The sequence below is a fragment of the Ostrinia furnacalis genome, unplaced genomic scaffold (assembly GCF_004193835.3).
Source record: "Ostrinia furnacalis isolate ACB-3 unplaced genomic scaffold, ASM419383v2 OfSCF0283, whole genome shotgun sequence".
In the NCBI taxonomy this organism is placed as follows: domain Eukaryota; kingdom Metazoa; phylum Arthropoda; class Insecta; order Lepidoptera; family Crambidae; genus Ostrinia; species Ostrinia furnacalis.
In genome coordinates, this window is record NW_021130522.1 from 315,451 (window position 1) to 343,368 (window position 27,918).

At 37.9% G+C, this 27,918-nt stretch overlaps 6 protein-coding genes across 7 annotated transcripts; 2 read left to right on the plus strand and 4 right to left on the minus strand.

Moving 5' to 3' along the window:
* Positions 1-104: 104 nt before the first annotated feature.
* Rabex-5 (Rabaptin-5-associated exchange factor for Rab5) lies at positions 105-16,630 on the minus strand. Of its 2 annotated transcripts, XM_028312308.1 has the most exons (11): positions 16,260-16,630; positions 15,747-15,909; positions 14,733-14,915; positions 13,981-14,204; positions 12,041-12,150; positions 11,298-11,464; positions 9,854-9,987; positions 4,823-4,933; positions 3,578-3,688; positions 1,949-2,083; positions 105-1,243 (listed from the first exon to the last, which is right to left on the minus strand). In XM_028312308.1, exons 2-11 carry the CDS (start codon positions 15,892-15,894, stop codon positions 281-283), a joined length of 2,286 nt encoding a protein of 761 aa, XP_028168109.1. In that variant the 5' UTR covers positions 15,895-15,909; positions 16,260-16,630; the 3' UTR covers positions 105-280. The 2 variants fall into 2 exon arrangements, with proteins under 2 accessions (XP_028168109.1, XP_028168103.1); XM_028312302.1 differs by lacking the exon at positions 16,260-16,630 and having other exon boundaries at positions 15,747-16,216.
* LOC114358398 (DNA oxidative demethylase ALKBH2) lies at positions 15,747-21,226 on the minus strand. The gene is made up of 5 exons (XM_028312367.1): positions 21,057-21,226; positions 20,749-20,930; positions 20,253-20,432; positions 20,012-20,175; positions 15,747-16,630 (listed from the first exon to the last, which is right to left on the minus strand). The coding sequence occupies exons 2-5, from the start codon at positions 20,916-20,918 to the stop codon at positions 16,491-16,493; spliced, it is 654 nt and encodes a 217-aa protein (XP_028168168.1). The 5' UTR covers positions 20,919-20,930; positions 21,057-21,226; the 3' UTR covers positions 15,747-16,490.
* Ttc30 (tetratricopeptide repeat domain 30) lies at positions 16,673-20,065 on the plus strand. The gene is made up of 3 exons (XM_028312331.1): positions 16,673-16,682; positions 16,780-16,903; positions 18,070-20,065. Exons 2-3 carry the CDS (start codon positions 16,850-16,852, stop codon positions 20,002-20,004), a joined length of 1,989 nt encoding a protein of 662 aa, XP_028168132.1. The 5' UTR covers positions 16,673-16,682; positions 16,780-16,849; the 3' UTR covers positions 20,005-20,065.
* A 285-nt stretch (positions 21,227-21,511) lies between the features above and the next one.
* Positions 21,512-24,586, minus strand: LOC114358383 (uncharacterized). Its single transcript, XM_028312342.1, has 3 exons — positions 24,180-24,586; positions 22,920-24,078; positions 21,512-21,739 (listed from the first exon to the last, which is right to left on the minus strand). Exons 1-3 carry the CDS (start codon positions 24,283-24,285, stop codon positions 21,577-21,579), a joined length of 1,428 nt encoding a protein of 475 aa, XP_028168143.1. The 5' UTR covers positions 24,286-24,586; the 3' UTR covers positions 21,512-21,576.
* Positions 24,587-24,602: 16 nt separating this feature from the next.
* On the minus strand, positions 24,603-25,455 carry Coa8 (Cytochrome c oxidase assembly factor 8). Its single transcript, XM_028312377.1, has 2 exons — positions 24,925-25,455; positions 24,603-24,816 (listed from the first exon to the last, which is right to left on the minus strand). Exons 1-2 carry the CDS (start codon positions 25,210-25,212, stop codon positions 24,604-24,606), a joined length of 501 nt encoding a protein of 166 aa, XP_028168178.1. The 5' UTR covers positions 25,213-25,455; the 3' UTR covers position 24,603.
* Positions 25,456-25,547: 92 nt separating this feature from the next.
* On the plus strand, positions 25,548-27,518 carry LOC114358416 (MICOS complex subunit MIC10-like). The gene is made up of 3 exons (XM_028312390.1): positions 25,548-25,776; positions 26,210-26,392; positions 26,528-27,518. Exons 1-2 carry the CDS (start codon positions 25,692-25,694, stop codon positions 26,356-26,358), a joined length of 234 nt encoding a protein of 77 aa, XP_028168191.1. The 5' UTR covers positions 25,548-25,691; the 3' UTR covers positions 26,359-26,392; positions 26,528-27,518.
* Positions 27,519-27,918: the final 400 nt, after the last annotated feature.

A 27,918-nucleotide genomic window follows, 5' to 3' on the forward strand; every position in this document is an offset into this window, starting at 1 on the left:
ACAATTTTTCGCACTGGTATTTATTTTGGATTAAGACCATACAACAGAATCGAAAAAATTAACTTAGTCAATATTTACTTATTATATTAATCATTTATGCATACTATAATCGACTATTTAATTTTTATCTCATTGGGCAATTCAAATAATTATTTGATTATAATCACAATGTCCATATTATGAACTATCCAGTGAGCCAGATCTCCAATTGGACTCGGTTTAAAGCACCAACCAAATTGATTTTGGCTATACAACTATAAATAACATTTTTAATTTAAAGTTACGTTGGCTTTCCACTACTTTGCGGTAGTAATGGCGAAGGCAAGAGGCACGCAGCGGTCGGAGAGTCACTGTTGTCTAAAATTGACGTCCCTTCATTTTGTGGTGAGCTGATCGGATCTCCCTGCTGCGGTAATGTGACCGCTAAAGCTGCATTGAAAGGGTCACTATTCCTTTGCACAATTTCAAACGGATCGTACGTTCTGTTGGTCTTCGTATCCACTAGGCTGAACTCGTTGAATTTCTCTAAAGTCTCACTGAATGTACTCGGTTGTGGCGCGAAGGGGTCGAATGGTTTGATGCCGTCAGGACTAAAAGGGTCTTTAGCTTCTTTCGGTGCATCCTCCGCTATACTATTATCGCCACTAAAATCTGACAAATCAATATCGTAATTTATATTGCTTAGACCTGGAGCGAGGTGATCAGAACCAAACTCGTCCGGCGTCATCAATTCATCTATGGATCGCGAATCGAACGGAGTGAATCCTAAAGGTGACGGAGTGAGTAGTTCTAGTGAGCTTATCTGTTTCAAGTCCCAGGTTTGGTCCAAGTTTTGTGGCGATTTTGGTGAAGGCCTCTCGATAACTTCGAACCCTAAAATGTTGAGTTTTTCAGGTTCTGTACTACTTACATCAACTGTCAGGATTTCAGGTTCTTTTTGTTCAATTTCTGTTCTTAGAGGTGGTGCTGGTAAGGGAATTGGCACACTTCTGTCTACAGTCGGCTTAGCCATCTCTGTTTGCTCTATGGTTATAAGTTTATCTATGAGCGATTGTGGGTCTGGTGTTTGAGTGTCCGGTTGTGCCGAAGTTGAAGTGTTTTCCTTGGAGGGTGGACTGGGTTCGATATCAATGAGAGGTTTAGCACTGGTTTTGAATTTCCCAATTTGTGGCAGTTCCCGTCGCGGTTTTATTTCCAACGGCGTCTTCGATAGTACGTCTTGTACCTTTTTAACGATTTGCTCCTGTAATATAAAAATATTCAATTAATATTTAATCTTTGGATCACCAGAACAATCAGAGGTTCAAGTGGGAAAGGTGTGTTCATGAGCGGTAATTTGGCTTGGCACATAATTATATTGCTGTCGTGACTGTGCAACGGGCGGCCGTAGTGAGTGTGCGAGCGCGACAGCAATATAATTACGCGCGAGCGATAAGGATGGGTAGCTTGAGGTCATGGACGAAATTCTATCTGCTCGGCGACCGGACTAGTAAGGCCCCGAGTCACGCACGTTACTCTTGCGCGAGTGTGGTCCAGCGAGTGTCACCTCGCTACCCATCCATATCGCTCGCGCGTAATTATATTGCTGTCACGACTGTGCGACAGGCGCCCGCAGTGAGTGTGCGATTGCGACAGCAACATAATTACGCGCGAGCGATAAGGATGGGTAGCTTGGGGTCATGGACGAAATTCTATCTGCTCGGCGACCGGACATTAGTGAGACCCCGAGTCTCGCACGTTACTCTTGCGCAGGTGAGCAGGGATGTTATGGATATCCGTAACCGTAACCGAAACTTTCGGATATTCGAATTAAAAAAATATCTGTAACCGTAACCGAAACCGGTATAATATTATTCCTATATCCGTAACCGTATCCATAACCTTACCACATGTCCATAACATCCCTACAAGTGAGCAAGTGTAGTCCAGCGTGGTGACGGCCACATACCTCGAAGGTGACGGCGTTGTGGTGCATCTGGTCGGCGTTGTCCCGCAGGGTGGTCGCGGCCGCGCTTAGCTCTTGCGCCGCCAGCCGCAGCTCTTCCGCCTCGCGCGCCGCGCCGCACAGAGACAATGCCGCCGCCTGCGCACAACATTAAAGCTGGTTTTAGGCTTGATTTACTCCTACCAGGCCTGTTCATCTCCGTGAGTTTACATCGAAAACAAAACACGCACGATGGCCCACCTACAGGATACTATTCGACAAGGCCTCACATACGAGCGAACATTGACTCACGCACGCGTATTCTTGTGTATGATGGAAAGAAAATAAAGAAAATGGTGTATTAAATAGTCTGCAGTATTTAACTGCCTAAATAATAATAAAAACACAGAATTTACTTTTTTAAGTTGCCTCAAGACACTGAGAGGTAAATAAGTAGTTAATATTATTCATGATAATTCATGCGAAATCCTGCTAAATCATGTATTTCCTCCGGCATTTTCCGCAGTTTGGCATCTCACGTCACATCATTTTACCGACGTCAGCCCTATAGCTTCGGCGCAGTGCCGATCACTGACGTTTGTCAACAAAATGGTGCTTGACTCTTGAGACAGGCTAAATTACACCATATTGTTAATGACATTGAGCATACATTTTTTTAAATACCTTCGCGAAGTAAAACTTCTGTACGTAGTACTTATTATTATTCTGTGCTCCTACGCTGACGTCGGTCGCGTACATCGGTCGAGCGTACGAATAAACACAATGTTCTATGAATCACCGCACTGCAACGCCGTCGTCAGCGGCAGATGATTACATAGAACTAGTGTGTCATCGTGCGCGCCGCTGACGTCGGTCACCGATGTCAGCCTAAAAGGAAATCAAACCTTAGAGTCACGCTGACCGTCAGCGCTGACAGCCGAATTGTATGAAGCGTCGGCGCCGAGCGATCAGCGTCACTTAGGAACGTTCCCTCCAATTACATACAGCGCCGACGATCAGCGTGCGGTCAGCGCGACTCTAAAACCAGCCTAACAATTCATTAATGGTCCTAGCTCATTAAGTCACCATGGTGGCGATACCGATCGCGTCACCAACATCATGTTGCCACCACCCTTTTGTAACATTATAGAGGAAAATAAATTATTGAGTATACATACAGTTCCTGGGCCTGGTCAGATATCAACTTGGTTGCGAAGCCATCTTGAAAAATGTAATAAGATAGGGCCCAAAGTCTACTGCAGAAGCACGTGGACGTGGTCTTATTAGCCGGGCTAGGATGCGCGCCGTACACTCTTATCGACGTCAAAATGTATGGGCAAAATCGATAAAATAACGTGATAACCACTTATCACGGCGCGCATCCTAGGCCTACAGGAAAACGTTGACTGCTGAACAAAGGCCTCCCCCAATGTTTTCCAATGACAAAATTAAATGAGAGATCCTGCTCTGATCGTATGTAGGTGCTTCTAGTAACCAGTTGGCGGCACTGTCTTAACCACTAACAAACCTTACTGTAAAACTTAGGTTAGCGCTAAAACGGCAGCGCTCATTCCGTGCACATCTTCGTTATTTATTTATAAAATTATGTTCTATACTATGTCTATTCGCGGATTTACAAGCGCTTGTTCTTACCCAAGCACTGCCGCCGATGGACGCCGGCATCGCCATGTAGCAGTCGAACTCTGTCTTGTCCATGCTCAAAGATTCCGCAGTCAGGTTTTCAATGAACGATACAGCACAACACTGAAAGTCGAAGGACATCGTTTAATAACATGCGAAGAACTAAATAGTACTATATCAAACTGTAACCGCGCTTTCACCAATGAGAATTATCTACAACCGATTAACCGAGTTAAATGCGCACATGGCAGCCGTGACGTCACATAGAACGCGGGGAGGTGTGCGAAGGAGTCGTATTCCAGCGAAGTGCGCAGTTAGCTCGATCGATTCGTAACTGGTTCACTCGTCATGTCTGTGAACAGGCGCTGCTTTCGGGGACTGGTCAATCCAAGTTATTCAAATTTATGTATGCGAGGCATTTCTACTAGTATCTTAATATGTAAGTCTAGATATTAGCACGTCACCACCTTGTTTAATATACCACGCAATCTTGTATACCCATTCTTATAAGATACACCATAGAATGCATGGTAAATTCAGTGAACTGCTCCTGAATCGAATGTACCTACTACTACTATTTCTATTTATTTATAATATTAACCGGCAGACAGTGGTGACTGAGTTTGTTGCGGCGCTTCTTCTCAGCACTTGCCAAATGTTGGTCTCGAAGCGCTGGTAGGGTAAAAAGATTATGAAACATGTAGAGGCTCCTTAAGAGCAAACTGACGATTTGTAAGAACTATTTATTAGTCCAAACAAATAAAGAAATTTTGACTTTGACTTTGACTTTGATTTGTAGAAGTAACGATGTCGACCAGTGATTACTGATGTATATGAACTTTAGGGCGGCGCTACAGTATACCCCTTCAACAAATATAGCAAGTTTTCATTGATTTTGGACCTTAATACAAGCGAATAGGTTAAAAATAAGGTTGAACTATATTTCCTCTATTTTATAATAGATACCAGAGTAAATACAAATGAGTAGGTCATCTTCATAGAAACGCCCGAGCGCGGTTTGTATGTGAGCGCGCCAATACGTATGCGGCGCGCACGCACACACTGACAAAATTTAGCGGTGAGTTGCCCCGAATTTTGTCAGTGTGTGCNTGACAAAATTTAGCGGTGAGTTGCCCCGAATTTTGTCAGTGTGTGCGTGCGCGCCGCATACGTATTGGCGCGCTCACATACAAACCGCGCTCGGTGCGTTTCTATGAAGAAGACCTACTCATTTGTATTTACTCTGTAGATACTGACCAGGTTGGTGAAGTAATAACCGCCCTCGCCCGTCATGAGGCGCTGCGCGTTACAGAAGCGCGTCACGAAGTTGATGTTGCTGACCAGACGCGGAGGGTTCGCTTTCAGCACCTACGAAACAACTGGGTTACTCAGCAGTTGAAATTTATCAAGCCACCAGATGTCGATTTCATGGCTTGAGCTGTTTTAATTTATCTTTGAATAATGTAAGATTTAGAATAGTCTCTGGTCCTGCTAGAGCCGTATTTGGTGGCGCTCTCATACCTCAGGCACTGACTGTTACCAGAGTAAATACAAATGAGTAGGTTATCTTCATAGAAACTCACCAAGCGCGGTTTGTATGTGAGCGGGCCAATACGTATGCGGCGCGCGACAAAATTTAGCGTGGATTAGCGGAGTTGCGCCGAATTTTGTCAGTGTGTGCGTGCGCGCCGCGTACGTATTGGCGCGCGCTCTCATACAAACCGCGCTCGGTGCGTTTCTATGAAGATGACATGGCTCAAAATCACCAAGGTTGCGAATTTCAAAATCGGTTTTATGACAAAAAAAATTGCAAGCTATAATGATGACTATTAGTTTATACTGTTGCTTAATTTGTATATTTTTAAACCTTGACAGGGCAGCGCACAGAATCCTTTATTTTTTTAGTAATATTGCTTAGTAGTAAATATCTTGCAGAAAACCATCAATTCGGGAACGTTTTCCTAAGTTTCATAAAATCCGAAAAAACCAAACAAAGCGCATAATTTGAGCTTTGTTTACAACATGGGTATATTATGTAACTATTTTGAATAAGCAATAATGAAATCAATACATTCAAAATTTTCTACAAGCAAAATACGTCAAAAAAATAAAGAAGTTGCTATTATTCCGCATACAATTTAAGAAATTTCATAATATTTAAAACTCTTTTAATCGAATTAACGTAATATGTACAGAACAAAAGTTCTGTAATGTAATAAATATATACATAATATTGAAATACCTCCATTTATGCGTATTTTATTGAAATATTGTAATTTACCTAAACAAATAAATTAAAAATACTTGCGGATCAAAAGTACTCAATCATACTACAATTTACGAAAAAATCACGCGTGACGCATATACGTCAGTGGGCAGTCAACTGACATAGACCCGGCGTCTACGAGTGCCAAAGCACGACTGATTTATGCCATTTGATGCACCCGATTTTATAGTATTTTCAAATTAATTTTTCATTTGAAGATTGAAGATAGATATTTTTTCTTTTTCACACAATAATAGTACTATGTTTCTTCTTAAGTATAAAGTAGTTTATGTTGCCAAATGACTTTTAGATTATGAGATGTGACCTGTTTTCTTGCAGTAATTTTCTCGAATTTTGACTATCTTAGACATGATAAAAATGCATTTTAATGAATTAAACATCAAAATTTTCTCAATACACTTTCTTCTTCAGGGTATGCTTATTCTAATGAATACATTCTATCTTCTTACTTAGAAATAAATTTGTTGTAATATTAGTTCAAAGTTGTGCCTTCGCGAGTTACCTGGAAATCGGGCTTTCGAAATTCGCTGTTTTCGTAGGCAAAAATCCAATTTGAACGAAATTTTGTCAATAGACATTCCGTAAAAATGTATGATAATTACGATGATATAAGTCAAAAGAAGCTATAACAATAAATTATATGACTAAAATCATTTCGAAATCTGCCAAATTCTCGATTTCTGCATGAAAAATGTGACAACGCTTTTAAGACGTAATTTAGCTAATAAGTCGTATTACATTGAAATTGAATGACTAAAACATAATGGCTATTATTAATTTATAAAAGATCGATTCATCACTAAAAGCAACCGACCGGGCGCCTCGCTAGTCATTAGATATTTAAGAGCACTTTTACACTCGTATTTTTAACGCAGCGTTAGTTTTGAAGAATGCATTTGTTTTAAAGTAAATTGATTTAAAACTCACTCGATTCCCACTCAAACTCAATTCTATTTGAATTTAAAAATAAATAAATAAACAGCATTACTGGTATCTTCGGATCTTAAGCATTATTTTTAAAATATTTTTTAATACAAAACAATTTTACTTGTGGGGGTCCTTGCATAAATGCTTTAAATTGACTTATTAGATATCTCTTATTAATAAATAAACTTACTAGTTAGTCTTATTTTTGATTCAGTAATAGAATAAGCAAATTAAATTACTATAGTATTTTATTATTAGCAAAGTATTTTATGAAATAGAAAGATCAAAGACAAGCATAATTTTCCTTTAAATTACAAACAGGTTCAATACCTTCTGACACTAGTGGTGTAGAAATTACATTACAATATGGTAATATTTAAGATTACGCACTATTTTGTATGAGTTCCTACAAACAATATTATTTAGTTATAATTTGATAGAACATCGAACGTCGCTCTAAAAACCACACCAATTATAACGCTACGTTTCGACGCGCGTTTCTTTTTCTGATGTAAAGCCTCCTTTACACTCTCACGACTATTGCATCGTGCATTTCTCAAAGGCGGGCGTTATAAATAGTTTCAAACGTAGCCCAAACGGACTAATGCTATTAGTAAAAGAGACCAGTGCCCTAAGCACGAATAACTCTCATAAGGTTGTCGACGAGTATACTAATATTATAAAGCTGAAGAGTTTGTTAGTTTGTTTGAACTCGCAATCTCAGGAACTAGGTACTGCACTAATTTTAAAAAAATACTTATGTGTTCGATAGCCCGTTTATCGAGGAAGGCTTTAGGCATAACAACATCATCCTACAACCAATAGGGGTGGAGCAGTAAAGGAAAATGTTACGAAAACGGTAAAAAATATTACAATTTTCACGCGTACGAACTCGAAGTTGCGGGCACAGCTAGCTTTGATAACCATATTTGAAATTGAATTGAAAAAAAAAATTGACAGACCGGGGTCCATAGCGGCGCTGTTTTGTTTTTCACACAAATGAGACGTTTACGGTACCTGGGAACGATATTTGTTCGTGCTTCCGGTACTCGGATCATTCAGCTCGGGGTTGACCTTTAAGGTTATAACATTGTTTCTTTGATCCCTCTGACGTAGTTGGGTACAGCGACAAGGTGAATAACACTTGGTGTTGTTGAGCGAATTTCAATTGTGTTGATTGGGTAATCGATTAGAAGCCTTAAAGAAGGCTGAGTTGCACCATCGTACTTTAATAAATAACAAACGTCAAGTCTGTGAAACTCCATACAATAAACACCGGTTATGGTTACATTTATGGTTAACATTAAAGTACGATGGTGCAACACAGCCTTCTATTTACAGCAGAACCTGTAATTTTTTTTAAGAACCCATACAAGGGTGTGCGGTTTTTTTGATGATTACTGTCTGATATGTCAATGTATTTAAACCCTTTTAAAAGAGGAAAGACTTTTTGATACATAGTGGTTTGTATGTTATATCAAACCCTACATTAAGGGTCATCNAAAAAGAGGATCAAATATTATTTTTGTTTACCAAATATTAAAAGAGTATGTTAAACATAAATATTATGTTACCTTTAATGAAGATCATTCATAATTTATCCGTAGATCAACTAATATAGACCCAATAATTAATATAAAGATAAAATATAATAAAAAACATCATTTATTTTTAAAAGTGCACATACAAAAAAGATCAATTAGTTTTTAGAGGATCAAATAATTTTGTCCCTTATAAAAACACAAAATTTTGTAATAAATGTATTAAATATTGTAAATGATTCGCCCTTACAAATAATAATCATCATTCCGAGAACGCAACAGTCATTTCGGGAACGTGCCATCATGTCCGGGAACGTTTCCAAAATGACCGTTCACGAAATGACGATTTCAAATAAGCGTGCGCTTTAATTAGACGGCAGCCATATTAAATGCGATCTGGGTTTGTCAATAGGAAAATATTTGAGATTACTTTGTTATTTCGTGTAATAAAAAAGAATTTTATCAATAATTAAATGTAATAATTACGTTCACGAAATGACGGATTATTGATGTACGCTTTACGAATAATGAATTGAAAGGTACTTACCATTTAGATTTATTTTATTTAACGATAAATACTCTGACAGCCCGTTTTGTTATTGTTTTCTTCCTCGACTAACGTTAGACACCGAATGGCTGCGTTAACTTAAAATATTTTTTGATCGATTATCAATACGTTCACTGAAATGACTTGTGCGGTATCGGACAAACTATATTGGACATTTTTATAGTTAAAAATAAATATTTTTTTAGTATCCTTTTTAAAACTAAATTTTGTATAAAAAAATACGGTGTATTAAGTAATGACATGTGTAAATTACCTTAACTTTTTATGTAAAATTTTGGACTTGTTGCTGAAGATTGTACATTAGGACGCGTTCCCGAAATGATTATCCATGCATGTATATTGATTTTATTTAAAATTTGCTTTATTAATTAGTTATATTGTTTGATGTACACACAAAACAAGTTAGTTGAAGTAATTTATTATTATTATTTTCTCAAATAAGTCAAGATTTAAGACATTAAATTGCTAGCAAAGCCAATTCTGCACCTTGGTGATTTTGAGCCACATACTCATTTGTATTTACTCTGCTGTTACGCCCTAAACGTATAGTAAGACCACAGCAAGCAATATTTGCTGTTGTAATTAGTTTTCGTATCTAATGTGCTATCGGCCACAGTTCCAGCTATCCATTTTCGTTTTTCTCTCGCTCTCATCAAATGGTGATTCTTTGCGATAGAACGAGGCGACATGACCGCAAATGGGTATAGTCTGGTCTGTGAGCACGTAGAATTTTGTCCAATGACCCCAAGCTACCCATCCTTATCACTCGCACGTAATTATGTTGCTGTCGCGCTCGCACACTCACTGCGGGCGCCCGTCGCACAGTCGCGACAGCAATATAATTACGCGCGAGCGATAAGGATGGGTAGCTTGGGGTCATTGGACAAAATTCTACGTGCTCACGGACCGGGCCGTAGCTGGAACTGTGGCCGATAGTACGTGAGTGTTGTGCGAGGAGTACTCACGGTGAAGATGAGGGCGGGCAGCAGGTCGTCGGCAGAAGCAGGCGCTCCACACAGCGCCAGCACGTGGCGGCAGCAGCGCCGCACGCGCGCCAGCTTGCCGCCCGGCGACGACGCCGCGTCCATGCCCAGGAGCTCTGTTACAGATCAATTACCGCTTTAAAACTTGAAAGACAATGGCCTCAGGCTGGGCTGCAACTTAATAAAACCCACGCTAGCTAAAGGTGGCGGTTCGCACCGAGACGGGAGACCGCGCCGGTACTTGACTTTCTGTCTCTGACGCTTATAATATTATGTAAAGACAAGCAACGGCAGTCCTGGATCTGTCAGTAGGCCGCGGCCTAGGGGCGGCAGATTTCAGATGACGCTTACTCGATTTCAGAAGATAAAAGTTAAATAAAGATCCAACCCCACCCTAGCCTACGGGCGGCAAAACTGTAAATCCGCCACTGAGTAATGGTCTCGGTCTCCTGTTTCGGTCGCAACGCGAACCGCCATCTTTAGAGCGTTTACAGACTATGCCGCAGCAGCAACGGCGCCCGCCGCCGCCGCGTAGTAAGGCCCCAACAAATCTAAATAAAACTAATGCAACGACTGCCGTGGCAGCATAAAATTCACCCGTAAGGGCGGCTATATTTCACCGGGACACCATGGCGGCGCATCCAGTCGCCGCTACCAACAAAATGTATACAGCTTTGCGCAACCAAACGGACACCAGGTGAGTAACTCTCTATAGAGCTGTATACATTTTGTTGGTAGCGGCGACTGGTTGCGCCGCCATGATGTCCCGGTGAAATATAGCCCTTAATAACCTGATTATGGTGATAATGATATCCAATTGTGTATTCCAGGTGTCGCTCGCCCACCCATCCCAGCTGCTGGTGACGTCACACTCACCGCTGATAGCCTTGTACAGCAGCTGGCGGCAGGTAGCGGAGCCGCGGTCCAGCTTGCACTCCAGGTGTCGCTCGCCCACCCATCCCAGCTGCTGGTGACGTCACACTCACCGCTGATAGCCTTGTACAGCAGCTGGCGGCAGGTAGCGGAGCCGCGGTCCAGCTTGCACTCCAGGTGTCGCTCGCCCACCCATCCCAGCTGCTGGTGACGTCACACTCACCGCTGATAGCCTTGTACAGCAGCTGGCGGCAGGTAGCGGAGCCGCGGTCCAGCTTGCACTCCAGGTGTCGCTCGCCCACCCATCCCAGCTGCTGGTGACGTCACACTCACCGCTGATAGCCTTGTACAGCAGCTGGCGGCAGGTAGCGGAGCCGCGGTCCAGCTTGCACTCCAGGTGTCGCTCGCCCACCCATCCCAGCTGCTGGTGACGTCACACTCACCGCTGATAGCCTTGTACAGCAGCTGGCGGCAGGTAGCGGAGCCGCGGTCCAGCTTGCACTCCAGGTGTCGCTCGCCCACCCATCCCAGCTGCTGGTGACGTCACACTCACCGCTGATAGCCTTGTACAGCAGCTGGCGGCAGGTAGCGGAGCCGCGGTCCAGCTTGCACTCCAGGTGTCGCTCGCCCACCCATCCCAGCTGTTGGATGCGTTCTGACATGGCGCGGTCTAGGCGCTCGTCGTCAGTGCCAGCGGGAGAGAACACCACTGATGGCAGCCTGGGTTGGAGAATGAGAAAATTTTACTTTGCCGATCCACCGAGCGATCCACGGCGCTGCGATTGCATGTGGCAAGTTTATAAATATTTGATCATGTGCCTACAGCCCGGTCAAGTACACCTGGCGGCCGTGACGTCACATCGACGCTCTGGTACGACCAGGGCGAACGCGAGATGTGTGGATCGAGGGAGTTGCATTCCATCGAGGTGCGCAGTTAACTCGTAAGTGTAAGTGCATCTGTGCATCGCGCGATCAGAGCCCATTTTAACCGTTGACGAAAAATGACGTCATAGCTTGTCTTTGACATACAAAATCTAAGACAGAATCGCGTTTTGAAAGCTACCCTATTTTAAAATCCTGAAACGCCTATTTGATGGTTCTTTCTAAGAATATTTATGTTCTACATACCTAAGAAAATTTATATTCTATCTATCTGTTCATAAGCCATCCATCTCAAAAAAATACTTAAATATAGCACCACTATTAACTTTCATAGACATTTGTGGCAATATTTTGAAAATGAAGACATATACAATTTAACTAACTTCGAAAACAATATAAATAACTTGTACTTACTCATGTAGGTACGTCATGGCGTGCTTCTCGACGAAGTCTACCAGAAGCTCCTTGGTGTCGGAGTCTACGTTCGCGAAGTGTGGCGCCGTGTCCATGTGCTTTATAAACCTCTGTAAATAAACATAAAGAATAATGTTATACTACGTAGAACCAAGTCTTCTCCATATTAGATTAAAAGATATTACCATCATCATTTCAGCCACAGGACGTCCACTGCTGAACATAGGCCTCCCCCAATGCTTTCCATGTTGATCGATTGGTAGCGGCCTGCGTCCAGCGCTTCCCTGCTACCTTTACGATGTCGTCGGTCCACCTTGTAGGTGGACGTCCCACGCTGCGTTTTCCGGTACGCGGCCTCCATTCCAGAACCTTTCTGCCCCATCAGTGTATAACCAATGTGTGTTACCAGTGATAACTTATGGCTCGGAAACGTGGCCTCTCACTATAGGCCTTATACAGAAGCTAAAAGTTGCACAGCGTGCTATGGAGAGGGCTATGCTTGGTGTTTCTTTGCGAGATCGAATCAGAAATGAGGAGATCCGTAAACGAACCAAAGTCGCTGACATAGCCCGACGTATTAGCAAGCTGAAGTGGCAATGGGCAGGGCACATAGTACGCAAAAGATATTAGAGAAATAAAAATGTTTAGGCAGGTCTGGATGCAGGCCGCTACCAAGCGTGCTATGTGGAAGTCATTGAGGGAGGCCTATGTTCAGCAGTAGACGTCCTGTGGCGGAAATGATGATGATGAAAAATGTTTAGTCTTATAAATTATCTTTGTAATAATCAATCAAGATATAAATACAAAATTAAAACCTACAAGTTGTTATTATTTTTATCCACTTAATCCAAACAAAGTATAACTTTTAAATGAAATTAGGGTATGGTTTTCCCCTTTTTAATGAGTTATTATAAATAATACTTATTGATGGAGTTCAGAACAATGGAATGTATTCTAGTGACGTTTTTAATATCGATAATATTATTATGTGCAATCGCCGCCATAAAAACGATAAACTTTACAACATAGTGTTGTTGATAGATATTCTAGAATATTCTATATAAACAGTCCTTGAAAGGTCGAATCAAACAAAGAAGAAAATGACATGTAGTTTACATAATTCAGAAGGACTTTATCACATGATTTTTATTTACTTTTATTGATATGCTTATAAGTTACTACAAGAGTTCTCACAGGTAATATGATATGAACATAATAAATAAATAGACATTGCAGTTATCAGATCAATCACCTGACCCACGTGAGAAAGCCAATATAAAAAATAATGAATGATGAGTAAAGAAGTCAATTTCAAAGACCATCTTTGAAACTATGCAGCCATCATAGTCTACACCACTAATGCGCCATATCGCGTCATCGTGGTGACTTTCTTGAGCTGCCCAATGATTACATTTTCGTTGCCGGCAACAATTTTGGCTGCGCAATCAAGCTGATACCAGCCGGGCTAGGATGCGCAACATGATGCAATCTTATCGATGATTTTAACGACAAATGTATGGGTTTATAGTGTAAAATGGACGGATCGCGCTGAATTTTGGCATGCAGGTAGATGTTATCACGTAGGCATCCGCTAAGAAAGGATTTTACGAAACTCCACCCTAAGGGAGTAAAACGGGATCCACGCGTTCGAAGTCGCGGGCGCCCGCTAGTTAAAACATATAACGGCGCGCATTCTACATACATAAGCCTACAGGTGAAGTTCTCTCCATAAATATAGTTTTGACTGTAAGACCATAAGTTTTTTGAACTTTGAGTCAAAACCACTTTTGACTGATTTTTGCAGTCAAAACCACTTTTGACTGATTTTTGCAGTCAAGTGGTTTTGACTGATTATGAGTTTTACTGCAACATATTTTATACATTTAGTTGGTGAGTCGACTAGTGGTGTACCAAGTCTAAATGAGATAGTGCCCTCTCACCTGATACTGCCTCTGCACCCTCTCCGACAGCTCATCCACGCTCATGACGTTCGCGCACTTGATGACGTCCATGATGAAGTTGTGCGCGAACGCTCGCGCGTCTCGCTCCACTTGCGTGCCCAGCGCTGGGAAGCGCACGCGAAAGTCCTGCTTCATGCCCTCATTTACCATGGAAGGGATCTTGAACTCAGGGAGGCGCTTCTCAGGCGTGTGCTCGTGGTCATCTAAACAAATTAAGGAATACTAAGATCAAAATCAAAAATATTTTGTTCAATTTAGACCACTAGTGGCACTTATGAACGTCAAAATACAGTAAAAAAATGGTAACCCTTAAGGGGGGGGGGCACTTTACATGTTTCCTTATCTTTTGGCCCTACCAGATAGGTCAAAAACTACGCATCTCATCTTAATTTTATGCAAAGGACATTGTGTGCTGTATCAAAGATACTAAATTAGGGATAAAGTGTTTTTAATTATCATATCAACATAGATGTGCCCTCTAAGCAGAAGAACCCTATAACACCTGCTTTAGCAAGCAAGAATGTGGTAGATTAACAGGTTTATCCAATATTCAGCATCATGACTGTCTAGCCTAAGAAGGCTGCTAGTATTCTAGCCTGGCCAATCTAAGGGGAGAAACTATGTTACACACAGTAGCAAAATCAGATCTCAATCAATCAGTGGGAAAAAGCAATCATGGATGTACTGTTCACATTATTTCTATGCAGCCTATAGTATAATTTAGAAATTACCTGAACTACTTTTCTTAAACACGCTGAATTTGAGCAGGTTAGCCTTCTTCAAAGTTTCAGTCTGGCGTAGACGCTTCTCCTCAAACTTGGAGAATGACGAATGAGACGACAGTTTGAGTCCACGGTCTGGTTTCTTCTGCTCCGGCTTTGGAAGGGTTGCAGAAGGATTTGTTGAGGCTTTTTCTGTTTATAAATAAAGATATTGTAAATAGCCAGTATTATTATATCACACTTCATCACTATGTTAATCTTTTGTAATTAGTTGTAATAAACAAATCAAATAAAATTTTAAGAAACAGGTGTGGTGTTAAGTCCCACTATCAAATACAATTGTTTTAAACTTCCTGTAATCAATTTAAACTTTCAAGGTACTACACACCTTGGCAATTATCAGATGTTATGTCAAAAATTACTTTATCAAAACCATTGTTATGTGATAATATTGCATGAAGGTTAAGTTCACTTTATCTTTGATAGAATCAAATCACAGATTGGAATACTTAAACAACAGTAACTTAAAAGTAAATTACCTATAATGAATCTCTTTATATTCCAACTGGTATTAAAGATAATTCTTTAAATAATGTGAACATTATCATTGACCTTACTTTCATTTCTTGTTCTAATAAGAAACATTTGAGGTTTTCTGAATAAAGAAAAATAAAAATAAAATAAAATTTATGGAGAACAAGGCAGGTATTTGACCGCAATTGCACCTGATGTTAAGTGAGAAGCAGTCTAGGATGATACATATCTGCCCTGTAAGTGCCTGTTCACTCTCACCTTGAAAATGTATACCTTGAATATCTAGGAATATGTTTTATAAATGTTTGAATGCGATCTGTGTATGTACAAGAGAGAATATTGTGTTGAGTAAGTTCTGATGATGTGAGAATGAATTTTAACAGGAACAAAGGTTAAGCCTTCCAAACAAGAGGGTATGAAAAGCAATTTATCGAAAAAGGTGAGATACAGCAAGAGGTTCCTCAGTGTGGATAAAAAAAAAACACGAACCTGCTCTCCGCTGCCTCATCATCTGCTCGCGGTGGCACTTGGAGCAGTAGCCCTGCCACTGCGGGTTGCCGAAGTAGTCGCAGCCATTCTTGCACTTCAGCTCGCTCTGGTCGATCCGCAGCGACGGCATCTTCGACGCGAAGCTCATGTACTTGTACGACCGCTGCAAGTTAGGCCCGTACCACATACTCACTCGAATCCCTCACACAAACTTCAAAACCCTACACTCGTACAGCCTACCCAAAAACAGGCTGATGATCTCAACCCATCTTACGTTAAAGTCACGAATGATAACACTTTCACAGCGTAAATAATTAACATACATCGCAGAGTTACACGTTAACGGCGGCCGTTGAACGATTTTCATCGTTATATAGGCTACTCTTATCATGAAAATGTACTTGAGTAACAGCGATAACCAAATCAATCTTGACAAAGCTGTACACGTAAAAATATTAAGAATCAGAAGGTAAATTAGCTACAACTTAGTCCGAAATTGTTTATGAAACTTACCTCTTGGTCAAACACTTTATAATTTCACTTTTTAATTAAATTAAATGGATTATTACACAAAAACTGCAACTGCATAGTACCTCCAACAATGACAACAAAAAAAATATTTTGACGTTTTTTTTACTGACGTTTTGGCTGTTGACATTTGTTTTTTTTACATACAGACAGATAGCAGTAACTGACCCAAGGACTTTCCCCAAGGTATAAATTATAAATTCAATTTATTTGTTTTTATTTAATGCGCATTTTCCTGAAAGTTAAGTTAATTCTAGCGCCTAAAAGCTTCTTTCTCACAGGTAACGAATGGTACCACACTTCATTCGTCGGCGGATTCATGAGTAAGATGCTGCCATGCTCTAAGAGTATTTTAACTGCAAAAAAGAGAAAATACAATACTTTAATATTATTCTCACTGTTGAATAGGTACATATTTTATCCTAAAATTTATTTCCAAAAATAGTAATTTGTTTGTCTTTGTTTTCCATTTATCTTTGATGTTGTTTTATTGATGTTTCCATAGCAACAAGAAACTGTAAACAGAAGTGCTGTGCTTGTGACTAACAAAATAATTTATTTTACGCCACAAAACCATGGAATACTTGCAAATTAAAGACGGACAATATACGAAAACAATATACACAATGGTAATGTTTAGTTATCTGTTATTATTTTGTTCTCAATAAGTTCAATAACTTTGAAACTTCTATGCAAATAGGTAGATACGGTCAGCAAAACAATGTTAAACAATCATAGGCAATTCTATAATGATGACGAAATAACCAAAGTAGTAGATACCTAGGTACCACACATACCACTTACTAAGTTAGATGAGTCTATAGACTATAACTATACCTAACTTAATTAAATGAACCAAAAAAAATAGATTAGGTATGCCATATTATGTAAGTAGATATGCCTACCTACATGAGTCCACAATCTATCTACTTAAAAATTCTTCCTTAAATTGCGCAACAAAAACATTATCTATGACATAAACTAACCCAACCCAAGATTTGCAACATCAATCATCGCACCCATGCGGAAATAATGGTAACAACATCATTAAAAACGTAATTCGATAAACGAACATTATCATAAACCCTCGCCGTTGTATCTGTGCCAGGTCAGAATCCGTTAAACGGGACGTAGATTAGATTAACGATTGCAACGATAAAGATTATTTGATAACATCGTGAAATAGCGGTTTATCTTTCGACAGACAAAAGATTACGAAATGTACCTACTTACTTAACAATAATTTTCTTTGTTAATAAATTGTCAACAGACGAAATAAACAGCTTTTATCTGTGTGGTGCCTACCTAGGTATTTGCCACGCGCCAGGCATAAGTAATCCACTTGCACGCGTGGCTTTATGGCTTTTCTATCGCCCAAAGACATGTAGGTAAACAAGCACTTGATGACTCATCCCTTATGTCATTCATCATGATAAAACATTAACACAAAGACATTCTTCAGCCTTACCTTAGGCTAATTTAACGACGATAAACACTTAGCTAACCTATTTTCAGACTGAAAAGGATACACGAGTAATTATCAATAACGCAGTGCGCACAGTCGTTTCTAGTACGTAGCACCTAATTAAAATAGGACACTCAGCGGACTCATGTACAACGTCCTTTTGCTACCCACTTGTTTACTTACACTCCTCGAACCTAATCTATTATGATAATCAATCACAATAAAGGACTTCTATAATGTATTATCATGTTAAATCGAGGTGATCGTCAACCAAACAAATAGGTAATACCCATTTCAAAATCGTATCCTGTAACCAATGTTCATTTTCAGATAAAAGAAGCTCGGTTTGAGGACGCAATAAAAGCACTGAACGACGCCATCAACTTCAACCCAAATCGTGCTGGCTTGTCCTTGCTCGGCTATTGCTACTTTAGAACACAAGCATTCGTCGAAGCTGCTAATTGCTATGAACAATTAACGGCAATGCACCCTGATGTGCCCGAATATAAACTGTATTTTGCACAAGCTCTCTACGAAGCCTCCATGTTTGATGAGTCTTATAAAGTCACGATGCAAATCAATGCACCAGAATTAGAGCGGAAAGTTATTAAATTGCAATCTGCTGTAAAATATGGGGAAGACGATACAATAAGTGCTAAAGGACTTGTAGAATCATACCCTCAAGAAGATCCTGACAAAGATATAAACCTGGGATGTCTCCTATTCAAAGAGAATCAGTATGAAGAAGCACTGCAGAAATTTTCTAGAAGTCTCAATGTTTTGGGATTCAATGCGCACTTACATTACAATGTAGCTTTATGTTACTTTAGATTGAAAGAATATCCACAAGCCCTAAAACATATCACTCTTGTTATCGAAAGAGGTATTCGAGATCACCCAGAATTGGCTGTCGGTATGCAAGCTGAAACATCTGAAGTAAAATCTGTCGGTAATACATTGACTCTACACGAGACAGCGCTGACTGAAGTATTCAATTTGAAAGCTGCTATCGAATATCAGTTGAAAAATATCGAGTCTGCAAGAGAAGCACTAAGCGACATGCCACCAAGACATGAACACGAACTTGATGCAGTAACATTGCACAATTTAGCACTCACTTCAATAGACATAAAGCCAACCGACGGATTTGAAAAACTTCATTTTTTGCTACAACAAGATCCTTTTCCACCAGAAACCTTTGCTAACTTACTGCTTCTTTATTGCAAATTTGAATATTTTGATCTAGCAGCAGACGTGTTAGCTGAAAACGCTCAGTTTACATACAAATATTTAACCCCGTATTTATACGACTTCCTAGATGCTATAATCACAAGCCAAACTTCACCAGAGGAAGCATTTCAAAAGTACGAAGACATTGCTTCGAAACATGCTGAGCAATTACGAAAGCTTACAAAAGTAGTCCAAGAAAGTCGTGCTCAAGGCGATAATGACCAAGTCAAAAAAGCCGTTGTAGAATATGAAGAAGCTTTGGAAAGATACATACCGGTAGTTATGGCACAAGCGAAGATTTATTGGGATATGGAGAACTATGGACAAGTTGAGAAGATATTCCGGAAATCTGTGGAATTCTGCAACGAATCTGATGTCTGGCGTCTGAATGTAGCCCACGTATTGTTTATGCAAGAAAATAAATACAAGGAAGCTGCTAGCTTTTACGAGCCAATAGTAAAAAAGCAGTATGATAATATTTTAGACATAAGTGCTGTCGTATTAGCTAATTTGTGCGTATCGTATATAATGACCTCCCAAAACGAAGAAGCAGAAGATATAATGCGAAAAATAGAAAAAGAGGAAGAACAACAAATTTTCGAGGATCCGCAGAAGAAATTCTATCACTTGTGCATCGTCAACTTGGTGATCGGAACATTGTATTGTGCAAAGGGTAACTACGAATTTGGTATTTCTAGAGTAATCAAATCGTTGGAGCCCTTCAACAAACGTCTAGGTACTGACACTTGGTTCTACGCAAAACGATGTTTTCTGTCGTTTCTAGAGAACTTGGCTAAGCACTTGATAGTCGTTAAAGATAACACTATTAAAGAATGCTTGCAATTTCTCGAAGGATGTGAGACATATGGCAGACGAGTGAGCACTGTTATCGAGAGCCCTTTTCAAGAGGAAGATGCAAACACGAAAGCCAAACAGACTGTCACCTATGAAGCTCGTTTACTTCGATATATGTTTTTTAAGCTTAAGAATATTGATGATTCTGTAACAATTAACAAATATGAAGACTTGAAATAAACATTACCTGTGGGTATATCTTTTTTGTCTTTACCAGGTTTTCTTGCATCTTTATGTTTCAAAACGAAATCCCTTTCTTGACCAAGAGAAATTGACGCAATGGGATAGTTGTGATCTAATTCTGGTTCATTGTCTCTGTGCTCACCCATGTGGTCATTACCATTTCTGTACCTGAAAAGAAATCGCATCACTAAATCTAATCAATTTGCAATAAGTCTTTTATTTTCAATATCTTTAGTAGAACTTACTTGTTCACCAGAACGAAATCATATTTAATGCCCTTAAGAGCAAATAGAAAATCTCTCAGGGCTAAAACTGGCGCAGGCCAGGGCAAAGCAGGCACAGTCGTTCCCGAATATGTGTAAGTTATTCCTGGGTCTCCATAAGCGACTTGTTGACGCGGTAGAGGATGCACTTTGCCAAAAACCCTATAGTATACAAAAACATTTTAAAAAGCAAGTAATATGAAACGGTTTGTAAGAGATAATATTGTTAGTTATGTAACTACCTATGTTTTAATTAATGTACCCTCCTACTACTACTAACTATTCTAACTTTGCTATAGCTACAATTTTGTACCTACCCCCTGGTGAGGGAACTTTTTTTAAATTTAGTACTCGCGCTCATTTAGTTAGGTATAATACTTTAGTTATTATTAAATCTTGTCAAACCAAGTATCGCGAAAAAAAATTATATTTTCAATAGTTATGTAGGTAATAATAGTATCAATATTTTCAGACTTACTTTATGCGCGCCAGATCTCCTGCAAAATATTCTAAAGTATCTTCAAGTTCCTCCAATATTGTATTGGCTATTGGTCTTGGTATAACAACCGTATAATCAAGGTTTAGGCCGTCATTTTTAATAGACTTCCATATTACAGCATTTATATCTATATCTTTGAGTTTTTCCATAATTTAATTAACCTAAAAATTAATTATACTTAAAGGATTAAAGAACTATACCCATTGCCATTACCTAAATGAAATATTTTAAAAAGAAAAATGTCATAACATTATTTTTGAGCCTAAAAATGAAGTTTTTAAACGTACCATTAATAACAGCCAATGTGTTTTTATTTAATTTAGTAGATGCTCTTCACATTTATACACATCTAGGCTCTTTTTCGCTTAGGTTTACATAGCCAAGCACAATAAATTCGCAAAAAAATCAAACCACAAATACCATAACATGGTAACACTGGCAAAATAAAAATGATACCATACTGCAGTACAAGAATTACCACAATCAGATTTTTAATTAAAAAAAAAGTACCTAGTACAATCCCTACTAATAATAAATGCGAAAGTAACTCTGTCTGTGTCGCTTTCACGCCTAAACTACTGAACCGATTTTAATTAAATTTAGCATTGAGATAGTTTGAGTCCCGGGAAGTCATAGGAAAGGTTTTTCCTGGTTTTTGAAAAAAAAAATCATGCGGGCGCTGCCGCGTACGGAAAGCTAGTATGATAAATAGTGAGAAGTTTCAATAACACAAAAATACAAATAAAGAGAAAATAAAATTTATTTGTCTCAAATAACACACCATCCAAAGTTAAAATCGTTATAAAATCATCCACAAAGAAAAGGAGGAGCGGGTGATCTAGATGGAACTATATTTTTGTTGTTTTGCAAAAACTTTTGGAAAGCTTCAGAGCCGGTCAAAAATCTTTCACTTGTTGGATACAAAGTGCGAAGTGTGATAGAGCTGGGTTCTGTGATGATTGTTCTGGAACTGAAGAAAAATATAGATGGGTCATTCCATAAAAATCTGTATATTTTCGACGTCATTTTGTCCTAAACTTTTTTAAGATGCTTTTGAATACTTTATGAGTGTAAATTATAGTTTATGTATTAATTATGTTATGTCTAAAAGGGCCAGTCATTTTATGCTTTATTTTAGGAGAAATTATAATTTTAAGTTTTTTCATACTACATTACTCCTATGTGACTTTTAATAAAGTATAAAACTTACAACCTTAACACTTATAGATAAGTTAATATACTTAATGTAGTTGTTTTGTTAATAATACTATATAAAAAACGTTATTCCCTAACTAGTAACTTAGTCCCTAGCGCCGTTTAAAGCTAGGGCCTGACGGTCTAGGGACTGACGATTTGAAGTAAAATTTAACAAAAATGCAGATTAACTTTATATTATAAGATGCTTGATACGATGTGCCGAAAATAGCCGAAAAACCACACTTAAATACTATTAAATTATATACAATTTCCTATTGTAATCAATAAAGCTACTCAACTAGGGACTGACGAAGTGACTGTATCAACACATGTTTTCGCAACATCTGGCACGTTTGCACTAATTCAAAAAACGGCTGCCGCAAAGCCAGTATGTTCTGAGGATAACTTCGTATCGTACTTTAAACTCAACTAAATGTCATTCACTCTAAATACACATTAAAGCGCAAAATTATAAAATCAGTGCGTGGCGAGGGAATGACGCTAAAAGCTGTGGACTCTTTTTCAACTAAAGAAAATCAAATTATTGTTTATTGAAATCGCAAAATATTAATAGAATTTGGTGTAATATAGGTTTGAATAGAATATTCGTTAATTATAATAAAGGATCAAGTTGATGTTTTTATAAATATGGGTTCCAAAACACAAACTTTTGGAGTACGGACATGCCTAGGGAATGACGTTTTGGGTCATTTAAAAGGAATTTAAGATGTTTGAAAAATAGTTTAAAAAAATATAAATGGGTGATAAATAAAACACCATTGCGAGCTGTTATTTAACAATTTTGGAATAAAATATTAACAAATATTTCTTGTGAAATGTGGCGCGGACTAAGAGTTGACATATTTTTGTGGAATGACCCAGATAGGTAAATAAATAAAAAATAGATTATAAGTAATATTAAATATAACTGATTATGCTCTATAAAAAATTACCTCGAAAAATCTAACAGGCAGTCTTTGTCATAGTAAACTGAATATTCTCGAATCCTTCGGATAGTGTCGCCATTGTCAAAGTCAGATTCATAATCGTATTCGTACAGTTTTTCGATAATGCCATCTTTGTCTTTTACAGTCCATATACATTCGCCTGGAAGTCCTTTCAGTTTTGGAGCATCGGACACCAGAGGTGCTAAGCTATTTTCTTCTTGTAAGATTTCTGTTATTCGAGAACTAGCAGAGGGTATTTTTTCGTCGTCCTTGGCACTGTCCGCTTGACTGGGAACCTGCCAAGATGATGTGGTAGCTCCAGATAAACACGATTTTTGTAAAAACTTTTGCACTTCAGCACTTACGTCATTATTTAGTAAGTTATCTTTAGGCCGTACAATAAAACGGCTACAATATACTTTCAGGTCATTGTTTTTTGACTGATATACCTGGTTTATGACTGACATTAGATCCTTTTCTGCATCATCCTTTTCTTTCAATAGCTTTCTTATTCGAGCTTTTAAAAACATATTTTCTTGATGGGTGACCAAATACAAATGTTGGAAACTAACGTATCGTGACCTGTTTTCTTTAATTTTTTTCTGTGTATCCTCTATATGTCTCACCAGCCTATTCTTTGCCATGCTTTCTAATTGATATTGCATTCGGATATTTTTGTTTTCATGAATGGCCGCAATCAAAAGTTGGCCCAACTTTCTTCGCTCTTCAGCGATTTCTTTCAACTTCTTAAGTAAAATAAAGTTTAACTTCTTATGTTTCTCTACAACACTAGTTTTAAGTCCACGTTTAACCAATTTTAATTTAGAGATAGTTTTTATAGTGATTACCCACAAAGTGGCAAATATTTTTTCTATGGCAATGTAAAGTAAAATGGCGGTTTTTTTCAAATTATTCACAGCAATATTTACAGCTGCATTGAAATCGAGTTTTGCTATAGTATTCTTGGTGTACGATATAATTTCGCTTTTCTTGTTGAATACAGATACTGCAATCGCTCCCGCGAAAAACATCGCGTAGTGCAAGGCAGCCGTATCTGGCTGGTACTTTTGCCCATACAATTCTTTTTCTACATGTATTTTTGATTCTTGCTCCATTTGTAATGTTATATTTTGATAAGTCCATTCGTAGGATTCCATTCTTGAACCTGTAATGAACACTTCTGTAGTTTTATTTCTGTTCCCATCCACAATCTTTATTTTTATGAGAGCAATACAAAGTACATACATAAGACTTTGTTACACTTACCGTTTTTATGATTTTTCTTAGTTTTCTTTACACATACATCAATAACACACATGGCCAACCACATGGCCAAGGCCAACCCAGTCAGCCATTTAAAGGCAATATACATTTTATAAAATCAATTGTTTCTTACAAGAAATATTTACGCCACATTTAAATAGACTTATGTTGTGCAGGGAATGAGTAACATGAATTTATTTATTTCTATCTAAACCATATTTTGCTTCAGAAAAACCGTGACACAAGATGACATTTCCATAGAATGCTCCTTTTTTAATTTTTTTATGGCCAGCATTGCCATCATTAAATGTTTGTTTAAAATAGATTTTAATTCAACTCAACATGTTTTGTAATATTTAATAATCTTCCTATAAATTAAATCTATTGATAAGTATTAAGTTAAATGCAAAAATAAAATTAATATGATTTACTTTGAATCTTTTATTCTAAATAATTTCCTAATTTTAATTTGTAATGCTAATCCTAACAAGGTTATATTTTTTTTGTACCATTCTTTATTATATGACAAATGTGCCTTCCAATTTTTGTCCAGGAAAGCTTTGTAGAAGACGCTCATTTCATCAGCTGTTAAATTCTGTTTGCCTTCTGGTAAATTGTTTTTCAGATATTCTTCTCTTTCCTGTAAATGAAAAAAGTCTTACTATGTCATCACTGCAGGACACAGTTTATCCCAGTTGTAGATGGTGAAGAAAATCATCAATATAAAAGACATTATTCTAAAACCAACCTGGAAAAATCTAGTGTTGTGTTGCGTCCAAAACTTATGATTCCAACTTTGCACTTCAGTTCGTAGCTCCCTGTACTGCTTTTCTAGTGGGGTTTCATTGGACGGCTCTTTAAATATAATTTTCCGTAAGTTTGAAACAGGATCAGGTGGTCCTACCATGTCACTGGTAATCTTCTTTGGATTTGGAGTTTGTATCGACTTTGAATCGGGCGCTGTGGTGATTTGGTTTGACAATATAGTGACATAACTTCTAGGCCTGCAGGCCGTCGGTATTCGACTTAAAATCATAGTTATTTAACGATTAATGCATTGTTTTACAAACGGCGGAACTGACTTCCTTCTTGTGTTATCACAAAGTATTCCACACAATGAAAAATAGTGTACAAATTCTACGAAATTCAACTAAAACTTCTCGTTCTCCTGCTCGTAATCTTGACCTTTAAACGTCAATGTCAAAAACAGCTGTAAACCACGGACAATATTCGTTTTTTTCCAAACTCATCGAGCACCAGAAATTGTATGATATACAGCTGATAACAACAAGTGTAAGTTCATAAGTGTTTCAAAGAGTGCTTTGGAACGCCTACGTCGTATGTCAACGTCAGTGTCAAACTCGATCGAAATCGAAATTTTCTTTACTGCCGAATTATGTAAACGTGCGTGAGATACTGGAAAAACTGTTTTCGAACATTAAATTACATTGCTAACGTTAAATCGAGGGATTCATTTTTGTCTAAAACGAGTGTTTATAGTTAACAAACAACAAAATGGCCAGAGGAAAGAAAGAAGATGCTGAAGATGAGTATTCAGCCAAACTGGACATGTGTCTCACTGACGGGATCGTGAAGACCGGTAATATTTTGTTGTTAACTCCTCAACTTCCTTGAATTTCATTTAAATCCTTCTACTACAGTAAACCAATTCACACTATGCAGCTTCGCAACCAAAGCAGTTTATTATAAATACCACGAATCTCGTGTTGTTTTTCCACTGCAGTTTAAGATCTGTGTCATACAAATACTATATGGTGTGTAATGTTGCCTGTAAAGCATAAGTTTTAATAGTTAAATAGGTATTTTCAAGCTTTAAGTTTGGATTACAAAAGTATAGTAACCTATTCACTATGAATTTCTGTGAGAAGTAACTGGTTTTGGGATGATTTCCAATAAATAAGCTCAATAATTTAGTATTTGAAGTGATATTGTTTTGAGTTTATTTAGATTGTGTAAATAAGGAATTTTGAGTTCATATTATGTTACTTATGAAGAAATTTTTCTTTTTCCAGGTGGTGGAGTGTTACTAGGGGCATTGACTTCAGTGCTATTCCTTAGACGGCGGAGATGGCCAGTCATAGCCGGTATGGGTATGGGAATAGGCCTAGCATATGCCAACTGCGAGTATGAACTCAACCCAAAGAAGAAGAGTACGGCATAAGATCAGTTTTACTTCTAGGGTCTACAATAATCAGGTGTGAATATTTGAGTACAAATGAGATAATATCTATTAAGTATTATAGTATAACTTATTGATTTATACTTAATATGGAACATGAATTTAATTGTCTTGCATATCTTTTTTTACCCTTGTATTCTCTTATTTTCAGATATGTAAGGGCTTCTGGAAAGTTATGTCAATCAAGTTAGATCAACTTCGCATTTAAGCGACACTTGTTAACATAAACAGGTCCTGTAGACATTTTGTTAGAAAATATTGTAATTTTGTTCATGTACAAATGATTATCTAATTATAATAAATGTCTTTTATTTATTTCAAACAAGGGATTTTACTTGATCCTTCTAAGAAAACACAAATTGTAAAGAACAATATTTAATAATTTATTGTACAAATTGATACTGGAATAAAGATAAAGGATAGATTTAGTGTTTCTTAATCATAAAATAATTTAAATACATTTGTCATAATAATAATAATCACGTTTAGTAAGAATAGACAAAGCTTCACCAACATCCCATATACAGACACCTAACATGGTGGAAAATTTAAAAAATGGCAACACTGGTTATAGAGCATATAACATTATGGCAACTCTATTCATATTGGAGAAATCACAAGCACTCCTTATAACAATTTCCATATTTTCAGAACTCTCCATTCCTCTCCCATAGCTATAGGAGGATGCTGCTTTTGAGGTACTACTACAGCATTAGATACTTACAGAAACTGCTTTAGGGAGTAGCCCATGCTAAACTGTAAATGTATTAAACATTTATTTTAATCAACAAGCAACAACAAGTTCCATTAAACCACAAACAATACAATGTTGATAAAATATTTACTAAACACTTGGTATTACAATATACAACACAAAATGTCTTTTTATACATAATCAAATGATTTCATTAAAAATGCATTTTGTTTCATTCAAATTAATTAATAAGACAATATCTACAATACAGCCAACATTAATTTGAAAACCAGTATAGGGAAACCTTGATAACCATAAATAGATTTAACCATCAGTCAAAGTCCTTCACAAACCAAACCAATACCAACATTGTAACTATAATATTTTGTGACTACCCGCCATCGACCATTGCCTATCGCAAATACTTATCCCACTAAATTTACTATATTTGGTAAAAAAAATTGACTAGCACAAAATACCCGAACCTCTCCCACAATAGTAGTAAGAACAGATAACTACACTCACTACAGTATAACTATGAAAGAGTGTGAAAGTGATATAAATTGTAGGTAATTTTTAAGAGTAATAATTATGTTACAGGTTTGAGTAAAGTATTATAAAAGGTGAACACAGACACAATGTATAACTGAGACTCGAAAAGGTTGGGCTGCCTTGAAACAGAAGCCGCACTGATACACAAAAGCATTATTAGGAAATTACGACAGCATTAAATACCTATTGGTCACTCGTGCTGCCTTCATTTCCAAAATGCTTTATCAAACAATATAAATTATACTAATCAAATACTATGTCTCTTTCTAATTTGTATTGAGACTGTAAATTTCGGA